The following is a 12,504-nucleotide window of genomic DNA, read 5'->3' on the forward strand; positions in this document are numbered from 1 at the left end:
GCCCCATTAAAGGCATTCAAAAAAGCTGAGTAAAACCCAGTGGCTGAACCAATCAAAATCTACATTTCAGCAAAAGTGTGTGTATTGGGGTAGTTTCCACATACAGTGAAATCTGCATGATTTCATGTTCAGTGAGAGGCTGCTGCAGCTCACACTGTGTGAAATTAGACAAATGTAAGTGGCAGTATTTCTTCCTGCTTTCTCACCATGACAGGTCTTGGTGTTCTTCAGAGATGTGAGCTAAGAACGTTAGCTATCTGAGTGGAGTGCAGATGCCATGACAGATGCTACATGCAGTGCTGAAAATTACCGACAGCCAGTCAATGGCCCAGCTGCCTTTCAACAGTCAGAGGAAATTGTCATTTGTCAGTCAGTTGCTGTTCCACTAGCACACTTTAGTCAAGATGTGGTAATGATCTTGTTCCAACACAATTAAGACATATATATTTGACAATTCTACTCTACAGTCTTTACAAGGCAACAGATATGCATCTTTTTTTTAGCAGTATTTTTTTGCCCACATCTGTCTACAACTCTGGTGTAACGTACTGGATGTTGCACAGTAAGCATTTGCAATTACAGTCTCAATTTAGCAGACAACTGCTTAGGATTTCAGGCTTTATGAAGGTCACCAATAACAGTTGTGTAGGTTTGTATATTAAAATCAGTAAGAATTCATTTTAAATATACAAATAAACTCAACGCCAACTCCAGCATCTCTGTACTTGAGAAAACCTTCGAAACACATTTTCCACAGAACATGATGGCATAATTACCAACATGCAAATCCACACAGGATTAATAAATCCTAGGTTAGTATGTGCAGGTAGTTTTATAGAAGGCAAGGCCAGGAATCTTTGTAAAAGGAAAAAATAGACTTGGACAGGGCTAAAAAAAAAAAATCACTGAGACATACATTACTATATCACCCTATCTCCCTGTAACCAAACCCTAATCCCTTTTTAATCTCCAATAAAAAAGCAGTCCAAATTGATACACTTTTATATAAAGTGAATGGGCAGGGATAAATGTGTAAATGCACCGTTTTTCAAGACAAACCAATTAATTTAAACCAAACATGGCTGTTTTTGCAGATTAGCTTCCATATATGGGCTGACCTGAACATTTTGGAACATTCTCTTTTAGAAAAAAGTGACACAGGCAGTAAAAATGTACTACCAAGAAATCCATTTGTATTATTTGCATTGTAATTATGCATTTAAGCATATTCATAAATGCTTTTTCATGCTAATGTTTCTGCATAATTTAACCACAAGAGCAAACTGTGGGTCACAAATCACAGTCACGTAAGCTATTCATTTTTAAACCTCTTCTTATAAACACACACAGTCACCCATTAAGAGAAGATAACTTATTCTGTCATTTCTGCACTGAATGGGGAGCTAGCTGGTTTTATTCAACCAGGTTCATCATCCGTGGCTTTATTTTGAAAGGCCATAACAGGGATGGGGTACAGGGGCCGGAGTCCAGCACAGTTTGCTAATTTCCCTACTCCAGCAGACCTACTCAACCTGGAAATTAACAGGTAAGTTGAATCATGCATGCTTGAGGAGGAGATGCAAAAACTGTGCAGAAATCTGGCCCTCCAGAACTGGAACTGCCCACACAAAGTCTGTAGTCATTAGTTTCTTTGTAAAGGTCAATGTTTTTTTATAAAGTAAAACTAAAAGATGAAAATGATAGAACAGGACCTGTTTATAGACATTATAGGAGCATTACAAAAAAATCCTTAGCATGAACAGCATTTGCAGAATCTCCCAGAAGCCTTTAAATTTGCCTTAAAATCATAAAGTATTCAAAAACCATAATCACAGGCAAAAGAAATGAAATGCACACTGCTGACAAAGATGTGAGCTACACAATACCAGCCCTTCACTGGAGGGACATTTTAGACACATTTCTGACTTTTTTCATCTAGTGCCTATTGTAGCATTTGGTGGTGAGGGATGCATCTCATTAGCAGAATCTAAGAATTTACAGAATCAGAAAGATCTGAAGCCTGAAGCAATCAAATGTAAATCAAAGTTTGTAAGACTACATGAATGCTTAATATCTATCAAATTAACAAAGACTCACAAAGGACATCTCAAATTTGTCACTGTGATTATAAATATGAATAGACTGTCAGACAGACAGGTATTGTTGTTTCAGTACTGGAGCTTTAACCAAGGTTTCTTTGAGAGTACTGGAGGATCGAGCATCAGCCCAGTTTATTGACCAAAGTGTGTGCGAGGTACATGTGTTGTCTTACCACATGGGTAGGCTTCAGGGTGGCCCCATCAAATCGCATTAGCGTCGAACTGTCCTCTGGAAAGCCATCGCAATCCTCCAGTTCCTGAGCGTTACACGGAGGCTTGTCTTTTTCTGGGTTAGCATTCTAAAAAAGACCATATGGCACAGTAACAATCACACATGCACCCCATTCTGAGCAAAACAGTATTAGTAGTTACACAATAAATGTATCTCTCTTTGCCTCTCTCTAATCTTTCTATGTATATACATGCATATCATATATGGTATATATTTTATACAAACCCAATCGTAATGATCACCTCCTTGTTTCTACAATCATCTATTACGTTGTCCATTATAACAGCTCCAAAGGACCACCACAGTGCAGGTATAATTTGAGTGGTGGGTCATTCCCAGCACTGCAGTGACACTGACACGGTGGGGGTGTGTTAGTGTTCAGCTGGTACGAGTGGATCAGACAGCAGTGGATAGTGGATAGTAATTTGGATAGTCCAGCCAACAGAATCCTTTGGGATCCTGTGACCACTGACAAAGGACTAGAGGATGACCAACACAAACCGTGCAGCAACAGATGTTCTGTCTCAGACTTTACATCTACAAGGTGACCAACTAGGTAGAACTGTCTAATAGATTGGACAGTGAATGGACAGAGTGTTTAAAAACTCAAGCAGCACTGCTGTGTCTGGTCCACTCGTACCAGAGCAACACACACAAACACACCGCCATGTCAGTGTCACTGTTGTGCTGAGAGGATCCTGCTACCTGCTCTGTGGTGGTCCTGTGGGGCCACAGAGTGAAATGAGTACTACAGTCTGTAATTATAGAACCACATTTATAGAACCGCTCCTATATGGGAAGTGTATACATACATATACCAGGGCTGAAGTGCGAGGGAAGAGAAGGGAGACAGAGAACTAAAGAAACGACAAGACACCAACCAGTTCTTCAGCGGTGAGGTGAGCGAGTCTCTGGTGGAGCTGTGCAGCCTGCTCCTCGTTCATGATGTACTCTCCCCTCCTGTCTCCTAGCACCAGCTCAGACCACAGTGGCCCCTCACTGCGCTTCTGCAGACTGATCTCCAGACTGGGCACAAACACAAACATGCATTACAGTCATTCAATTTCTGGGATTTACAAACAGTCCTTTAAAACCCAACTGAATGCTTTTCAGTCTCCAGTTCCATTTAAAGGCAGTGCAGAAGTAGAATTTCTGCCTCTCCATGTTAAATGTTTTCCTTGGGCATAACTGACTCGCTCCTAATGACCCAATGAATGAGGCCTGCTGGGCATATGTTGTTTAAGCACATCACACAGATAGATAAGTTAGGGGGCCTTACTCTGCCATTAAGACAACATTCCATTCATTTGCCTTAAGAATCCCTTAGGTTCCTTTCACTGTAGGTCATTATCTGTACTGCAGCATCTGACTACATGGCGCCATAAACAATATAATTTGCCCTGCTACCTCTATCAGCAGTCACAACCGCAATAAACACCAGTGACCCAATTCTACGGCCAGCCATTCATGCCCCATGTTATAACAGTGCCTCCACCATGTTTGACAGAAGAGGTCATATGCCTCAGATCATGAGCCCTTCCTTTTCTACACCATTATCTTGTTCTTCCATCTTTCTGGTACAGGTTAATATTATTTCATCTGGCCAAAGTACCTTGTTCCAGGTGGTTTCTATGGTTTCTAGCAATGAAATCTGACAAGTACAGTGCTGGGTCATCTTCTTTTCTCACCTTACACCCATGTGTGAAATGTCTTCACATGGTTTTTCTACCATTGTTATTCTGATGACATTAAAATATCCTTTTATTTCCTCCTCTGACACACAGGTCTCGGCTCACATCTCAGCATGTTTAACGTACTACTTCTCTTGAAAGGCAGTCCATCACCTAAAGCTCATCCCAAGCAAAACAGAAATGCTCTACATTCCGGGAGCTACAGATATTGACAGCGATTTTCACATAAAGCTGACTGACACTTTGTTAAAGGGCTGGACTTTATCCATAACCAGCAAACTCTTCGTTAAGGGTGAGACTGTAACCAACAAGCTGGTTGGCTCTTTTTGTTAAAAAAGGTGGGACTTTATCTGTAACCAGCAAGCTGATACGCTCTTTTTGTTAAAAGATGGGACTTTTTCATAACCAGACACTTGATTGGCTCTTTTTGTTGAAGGGGTCTCAACCATAACCAGCAAGCTGACTGACTCTTTATTGAAGGGCGGGACTTTATCCATAACCAATAAGCTGATTGGCTCTTTTTGTTGAATGACAGGACCTTTAGCAATTAACAGTCTCTGGGTTGACTTACTTAAGGATTTGTCCTTTTACACCCGTGTCCATATGAGACTTCCACACTTCACAGATATAATGCTGCTCTCTCGTCACTCACACACCAGAGAGATGTCGCTGCAGATGCATGGCCGTGTTGTATTATGGCTCTGCATCGGTTTTATCCACACACTTTGTTCACATGAGATTTCAACATGGTGAAACTGAAGTGTATACAACCTGAACAACTGATTTGACGTCAGACGCAATCATTTTATTTGGAATACAAAACTCTCAGGACCCTCAATGAATGGTATGTTCAAGTGGTATGTTTTCCATATTGTTACTGACTATTATGGTTTTCCAATCAAAGTACTTTAAATTGCTACCCAAGCTAAAAACAAATACACGCCAGTGGGCAGCCAGTTATGAAGGATCTTTATAAAAGAGCCAAAACAGAAATGTAGTTTATTGATGAAGATGCTCTTTTTTCATTCATTTTCTTTGTTCATTCATTTTCAGAACATAGGAGTGCACTTCAGCATGCAAGCCTTCTTGCACACAACGAACAAAAGCATAAATGTTCCCCATATATGTCCATATAAGTTTGTGGACACCGTTTTCTAATGAATGCATTCAGCTACTCAAAGTTGCACAACATTGCTGGCACAGATGTGCAATTGCACGCACACACACCCCTTTTCCAGCCCCCGTAGAATTGGACTCTCTGGAGGTTATCCAACATCACGACCTCATGTTCTGTTGCTTAATGCAATCGAATCCTCACAGCAATGCTCCAAAATCTAGTAAAAAGCCATCTATGGACAATAGAGACAGTTACACACTCACTTATGCTTACACACTCAAACTGAGAAACAGACAAACCCACCCACGGCCAACACACACACACACGACAGAGGCATCTTCAACCTGCTGACGTTTACCCATGTTACGCCCTTGCTGCGTAACTGTAGCAGCCTGCTACAAACGTACAAAGTCAGAAACGGGCCAGCAACTCCCTCCTTGATGGCAACGATCAAAACCAGATCTGTACCATTCGTGCTTCAAGTGCTGCTTGGGATGACCCACCATCTCTCAGGATGCAGGGAACATAAGCACCCAGACTTTTCTCTGTCCTGGCACCAAAGGGATGGAACAAGCTCCCTCTGAGTGTCCCAACAGCATAATCACTTGTTATCTTCAAAAGCCAAGGTCTGTTTCCATTCTCATAAGGTGCTGGACATGATTTTGCAGAAAGACTGTTGATATTTGACCTTTATGTCAACAGCAAAACAGCAAAAGTGCATGTACACATATGATATTAAAAAAACACAACACACAGCAAAACATAGTCTTGTATTAGAGACAGAGGGGGTGGACCTAATGTCTAATGGTAGGCTGTTGCAGAGTGTCAGGGCTGCAACAGTAAAGGCTTGATCACCCTTGGGCTTCAGCAGAGATCGTGGAACAGCTAGGAGCCACTGATCTAAAGACCTCAAAGACCTGGAATGGAAAAGAGGTTTTAGTAATTCTGTAATGTAAGCTGGTACAAGCCCATGCAGGGCCTTAAAAACAGGTAAAATAACTTTAAATTGGACCCTGTACTAAACAGGGAGCCAGTGGAGAGAAACTAAAACCGGAGAGATATGAGCTTGGTTTTTTTAGTACCCGTGAGCAATCTTGCAGCTTTTGCATTTTGCACTAACTGTAAATGAGTCAGAGAGGTTTTACTAATACCAAGGTAAAGTCAATTGCAGTGATCCAAATGAGATGAGCAAAAGACCACAAACACAACATCCAAAACACAACGTCCAAAGAAGGCAGCACACAACAACCAACAGAACAATCAACAACATCATCATCAACCAGTTTATTCTTTCATTTCACAAAAATGTTGATTTCTGACGATTCTGCAATCTTTCTGCGATGTTGTGTTTTTTTATCCCAATGATGGCCTTCTTTACTTGCAACAACACCTTTCTGGAGCGCATACTGAAGGGAATAGCATACATTTCAATTTTACTATTTCGTTTTCTACACAGTGCCCCTCATTCCAGGGCACAATGATGTTTGAGACATTTGGCTTTACAGGTGTTTATGATAACTGTGTGTTCCACTGCTGCCTTAGTGTTGGCACAAGATACCTAGGCTTGCTTCTAAGCTTTCAAATACCTTTAGAATCTGTAGTTCCCATTATTCAACATGAGGACAAGAGCTATGCCAATGAGTTAAAGAAGCTATTAGAGACATCGGTCAAACTTTGTGATTACCAAAATCAACAGAGTGAAAGATCATTAAGAAGTAGGCCAAGGAAGACCTCTACTGCTGAAGGCAGAAGAATCCTTACTATGGTAAAGTAAAAAAATCCTACACTGTCTGTCAACAAAAAGAGCATTTATGAGGCAGACTTGTCAGACTACTATCTGCGGAAGACTTCACGAACTACACAGAAAGGCCAGATTACAATCTGAAAAAAAAAAATACTTTCTGGAGATTTCTGGAAAAATGGCTTGTGGGCAGATGAGACCAAGACTAACCAGAGCGCTGGCAAGAGCAAAGCTTGGAGACAGAAAGCAACTGCTCAAGACCCAAAGCATACCACCTTATCTGTGAAGCATGGTAGCGGGGGTGTAACGACTTGGACATGTATGGCTGATACAGGTACTGGAGCACTGCATGCAAGAGATATGCAAAAGTACTACACGTGACTGCTATACTGTACCTATCCCTGTATGTCTCAAACACTACGGTTCCCTGAAATGAGGGGGGCCATGTATAAATAACGGTACAATAAAGGCTTTGAATTGTACACACATACATACATACATACACATATGTATGTATGTGTGTATGTATGTATGTATACACACATTATATTATTCAACTACACACACTAAGATAAGATAAGATAATCCTTTATTTGTCCCGCAGTGGGGAAATTCACAGGACTTGCAAATCAGACATGTAATCATCCTGAACATCTGACTGACGTCAGATGTAATAATTTTATTTGGGATCCAAACTAGATACATGAAATTGCATTCAAGCCTCAGTTGCTCAATTTCCAAGAATCCCATCGACACACAAGTGGTATGTTTTCCATATTCCCACTGAGCATCAATTTAATAAGTACTTTAAATTTCTACATTCATTTTCAGAACATAGGAGTGCACTTCAGCATGCATGCCTCCTTCCTGCACACATTTCTAACGAACAAAGGCAGAAATGTTCCCCATAGATACCCTTTTTTTCCCAAATGTTTGTGGACACCCCCTCTAACGAATGCATTCAGCTACTTAAAGATGCCCTTACTGCTGACACAGTTGTGTGCGCACACACACACACACACACACACACACACACACACACACACACACACACATAGCTTCTCTATTCCCTGTAGACACTAGAGAATAAAAATACTGCCAATAGAATAGGACTCATGAACCAATTGTAACCATGCCTAAAGCCAGGCATGGGCTAGAGAGGTATAAAGCACCCCCAGCATTGAGCTGTGAAACAGAAGGAACTGTGCTCTCTAGAATGATGGATGGTGCTCCATCCAATATTTTTGGAATGAGTTGGAAAGTTGGGGATGAGGTGAGGTGGCGATCATCCAACACTCTCGTGTTCCAAAGCACTAACACAGTGCTCCAAAATCTAATAGAAAGCCTTCCCTGGACAGTAGGGATATCTCCAAAAGCAGGATAAACTGTTTTAATACTCTTGATTTCATGTAATAATTTTGTCCTAATAGTGTATGTGCACTACAGACCCCCACACACATGTAGACGAGAGAGGCCTCTAGTGGAATCAAGGGCCTCAAAAGCATAAAGATGAAGACGGAAGAGACTCAGGGGTAGAAGATGGCTTGGGGTGGTGTGTGTGTGTGTGTGTGTGTGTGTGTGTGTGTGTGTGAATAAAGGCCACTTCGTGTTACTCAACACCCACATCTGTGTTGTCTCTGTGCTAAGCTAACTACTAGATCACCATGGCTACGCCCTTCCCCCCAAAGGTCGTGCCACAATTACTTTCATATTATTTAAGAATTCTTTTTCATGCTGATGTTGCAGAGGTCTCAAAAACTCAAAATATGCACCGAATATGATACACTTGGCTTTAAAGGGTTAAGATGATTCTCTCACCTCTTGTCATCTTTAATGGTCCAGACACTGGCCTCAGGATCCACAGGGGCACAGAGCTGGCCCTCCAGCAGAGGCGCGTAGTCCCGCACACCTACACGCAAGCTGTCCACTGAGAGTTTGAAGCGTATGTCGTCCTTGCCTGTGCCCTCTGGCAAACGGACACACACTGTGACATCCTCCTCTGTCTGCTGCCAGAAGTAGATTGGGTCTACAAACAGAATATGAAATTGATATTTATTTCTATATAATATTAATATATAATTAGCTTTGATACTTTAGTTTTGTCTTGATACAGACAAAAATAAGGAATACCTGAAAATGTCTACTCATTATGATTCTCTTCTAACTATTAACTGTAGCTGTTGTGATGTACTCTGAACTGCTGTCTTTTCTGTAGAGAATTGTTAATAGTTTAGATTAGATTTAAAGTTGGGCAGTTGGGCAAAATGTGACCTGTGAAATAATTCCACTAGTTTATCTAATCCGCTTCCCACAGCGCATTCGCATTCTCACAGCAACACCTGTGTAAATCATTGTAAGTCCTGCTGGATGGATAATGGACGCAAACATAATTAATTCAATATCAATATCGTTCGTTGTTGTTAAAACCAGCTTTCCAACCTAAAAACATAAAAAATGCATCAAAATAAACCTGATTACTACAAAATACATTGTCAAACACTGTCATGTTTAATTTTTAGCAGAAAGTGTAAGATCTAATATTAGAAAAATACAATAAAACATGTAAACACGTTAGTACATTTTTGGTGAATCAATGCAACAGATGGGGGGGGGGGTCAGGGTTCACACAGGGTTTTAACACTGTAGATGTAACACTGTGTAAAAACTAATGGCACCATGTGGAGGCTGTATTCTGGCCTGCTTAGCTCTCATTTCTTTCTTATATGCTAAAGGATACTATGGTACAGCAAAAGTGGGCTATTCAAACTTCAAACAATATAGTAGGGGTGTAACCATGTGCTGCTTGCAATTAAAAATTTTGCTTACCAAACAATATAAGTGCATTGATCAAATATAATAGAATCCCTGTTCATGTCACATTTAAACAATGTCAATGGCTGTGATATCACGATGTTTCAATGCACTGAAGGGATTTATTTATTGTAATAGTCTTCAGGATTAATCTTGAGAAATATCTATTTGACTGTTGTCTCAGTTAACTAACAATCTTGCTACAAGAGGAAGATAGAACATGGCCAACAGAATGTTGAACCACTTGTTAAACTACATAATAATATTACATTTGAACTGTTGTCATTTATAATTGCACTGCATCCACATGCAGATGGTCAGTGTTCTGGTAGTACTGGCAACAAACATGATGTGATCAGAAAAGTGTAGTGCTACATTATTTATCGTGACACCAAGAACATATATTGTCCACCCCCAGCTGTGAGTAACACAGCTGAGCTGTAACAGTGACAGGCTCACAGTCAGAGCAGAGTGCTTTAGTATGATGAATTTCAGCACCACGGAGAGTGACAAAAGAATCCATTGTGAACGCTCACCTTGTAAATGCACATTAACTCATACGCTGCCCTATTGATATTCTTTTGTAAAATATAATGAATTCAAGTCCACATCATTTGTCTCATTACACTGTCTCTCTCTGACGCTCTCTTTGTCTGTCCTTCACAAATGCACACAGATCCTTTTCATTTAATTTGTTCCAAAGTGGCAATGGCAGGTCCATCATCTCACATCTGTTTCATTAAGTTCAGAGCTTGGTGCATAAGCACATTTAAACCTGGTTAAAACATTAAGATCGACAAAAACAAAAACAGTGAAGTGATTTGATCAAAACATGGTCAACAAGTCATACTAATATCTTCATTCTGCTAATATTCACATTTGAACTAAAGACATATTTGTCTCACATCTGGCGTGCCTGACTGTCTCCCATATATACATCCCACAACAAATGTTCGTCTACATTAAGTTTATCTAAGCACGATACAAACAATAAAGACATTTGCAGACGTCATTAACTTGCCCATCACAGGAAAAAGCAGGATAAACAGAAACCACTTTTGCCTCATTACATAAAACAGGGCTCGGAGAGTCATTTACATATTGGATAAAAGCTCTTTACACTACACACAAGGCCACAATATAAATTGACTAATATCACCAAATCTCATACTACACAGAGGTACCAGGCAAGAATGCCCCCTTCTGTTTCTAATTTTTAGAGACCCATTAGCAGCAGCTATACAACAAAACACAAATATCAAAGGTATTCAAAAACTCCAGACTCTTAACTATCTGCCACTATTATTATTACCACATTAACCATCATTGCTCTCATCAATCTTACCATCACCACTATGGTTATATTAGGTTATACTAGATTATGATTATTATATGATATGATTCTTTTGAACAGCTGAGCAGTCTTTTATTTTATCAATAATTTATTAATAGTTCTGACCAGAGGAGGATGGGTTCCCCTTGTGAGTCTTGGTTCCTATCAGGGTTTCTTCCTCCAGCTCTGAGGAGTTTTTCCTTGCCAATGTGGACTTCATATGTATGGTATTATGTAAACCTTAATAAATCAAAAGCAGAACATCTATTTTGCTATTATTTGCAGTCGATATAGAGATTCTTGGCTAAACTTGAGCAGAATTTTCACAGCTAAACTAGGAGCAGCATTGCATCTTCCTTTGTACTTCTTCTTGCTTTAAGAAACACTACGGATCATTGTGTGGATACAGTGGAGCTGGGGGGGTGTCCTTTTAACTAAGGTCCATGTAACGGAAAAAAGGATAAAAGTGAGAAAATGAAAGTGCAAAATGGCAGGAGAGAACCACTGAGGGCTGATTCACACACACTTACATCTTTGTAATATCTGGCAAAACCTTATTAGTAAAATTGGAGCAATTTTCCCACAGCGAACGCTCAGAAGCGCAACCGCGGATGTGACCGCGGTACATAGCTGGAGCTTCATTGTTCTCTTTTGTTGTTGATCTAGTCAGGCGAGGTCTGATCCCAGTCACAGTACGAATGAGATAATGAAGGCTGACGTGATACCTGCAACAGTATGTGTATGTGTGCATGTGTGTCTACATTCACAGTGCACCCATCCATTCAATTGCTGCTTTTCTCACTCTCTCTATGGGCTCCCGTAATTTAGCATCCGGCCCTGTAGTGAGCGTTAGCGTGCGCGTGTCAGAATTAGTGGTGTTTTGCCCTCTCTTACACAGGGTGCCTAATGCACCTCGTAAAGTGCCCAAATGTTGAGTGTGCATAGCTTCATTAAATGTGTGGGGTTGAAGTCTTGATGAATACCCTACATCCTTTTTATAAAGCCCAGACAGAGGCACAGAATGAGTCATTAGCTCCCGCAACGTCAAAGAACAATGCTTACACCGTAAAGCAGGGAAAACTGAGAGTGGTCCTTAAGGTTCTTGTCTTAGAGGGTACCTATTCATGCCCCAAGCAGGTGACGTGAACTGCAATCAATAAAGCCTACGGAAGCTGAATGAAGGCTGTTTATTTAGAACAAACAGAAGAATAACTGCCGAAGCTATAAGCAAGCAGTCCAGTGGACTAAAGTATTGCCACTATGACCTGAGAATCGCTTGTTCAAATCCCTGGTCATGTTGCCTGCCATCAGCTGCCGGAGCCTGAGAGAGCACAATTGGTCACTCTCTCCAGGTGGGTGGATGGATCTCCCTTTACCCACATCACTGAAGTGTGATAGCCAGCTGACAGCCCTTTATCAGAGCTGACTATCTGGTGCTTTCCTCAGAGTGCGTTGGTTGGTGTTAGCTGCAGTTCACAAA

The 12,504-nt window shown here is 40.8% G+C and overlaps 1 protein-coding gene across 1 annotated transcript in view; it reads right to left on the minus strand.

Moving 5' to 3' along the window:
* nudcd1 (NudC domain containing 1) overlaps window positions 1-12,504 on the minus strand; it is a 43,036-nt gene that overhangs the window by 10,821 nt on the left and 19,711 nt on the right. The window contains exons 6-8 of the mRNA XM_072674622.1: window positions 8,699-8,906; window positions 3,213-3,357; window positions 2,273-2,398 (exon numbers count right to left, since the gene is read on the minus strand). Of these exons, the coding sequence (XP_072530723.1) occupies window positions 2,273-2,398; window positions 3,213-3,357; window positions 8,699-8,906 (479 nt within the window). The remainder of the gene's footprint in view (window positions 1-2,272; window positions 2,399-3,212; window positions 3,358-8,698; window positions 8,907-12,504) is intronic.

The sequence above is a fragment of the Salminus brasiliensis genome, chromosome 3 (genome assembly GCF_030463535.1).
Source record: "Salminus brasiliensis chromosome 3, fSalBra1.hap2, whole genome shotgun sequence".
In the NCBI taxonomy this organism is placed as follows: Eukaryota; Metazoa; Chordata; class Actinopteri; order Characiformes; family Bryconidae; genus Salminus; species Salminus brasiliensis.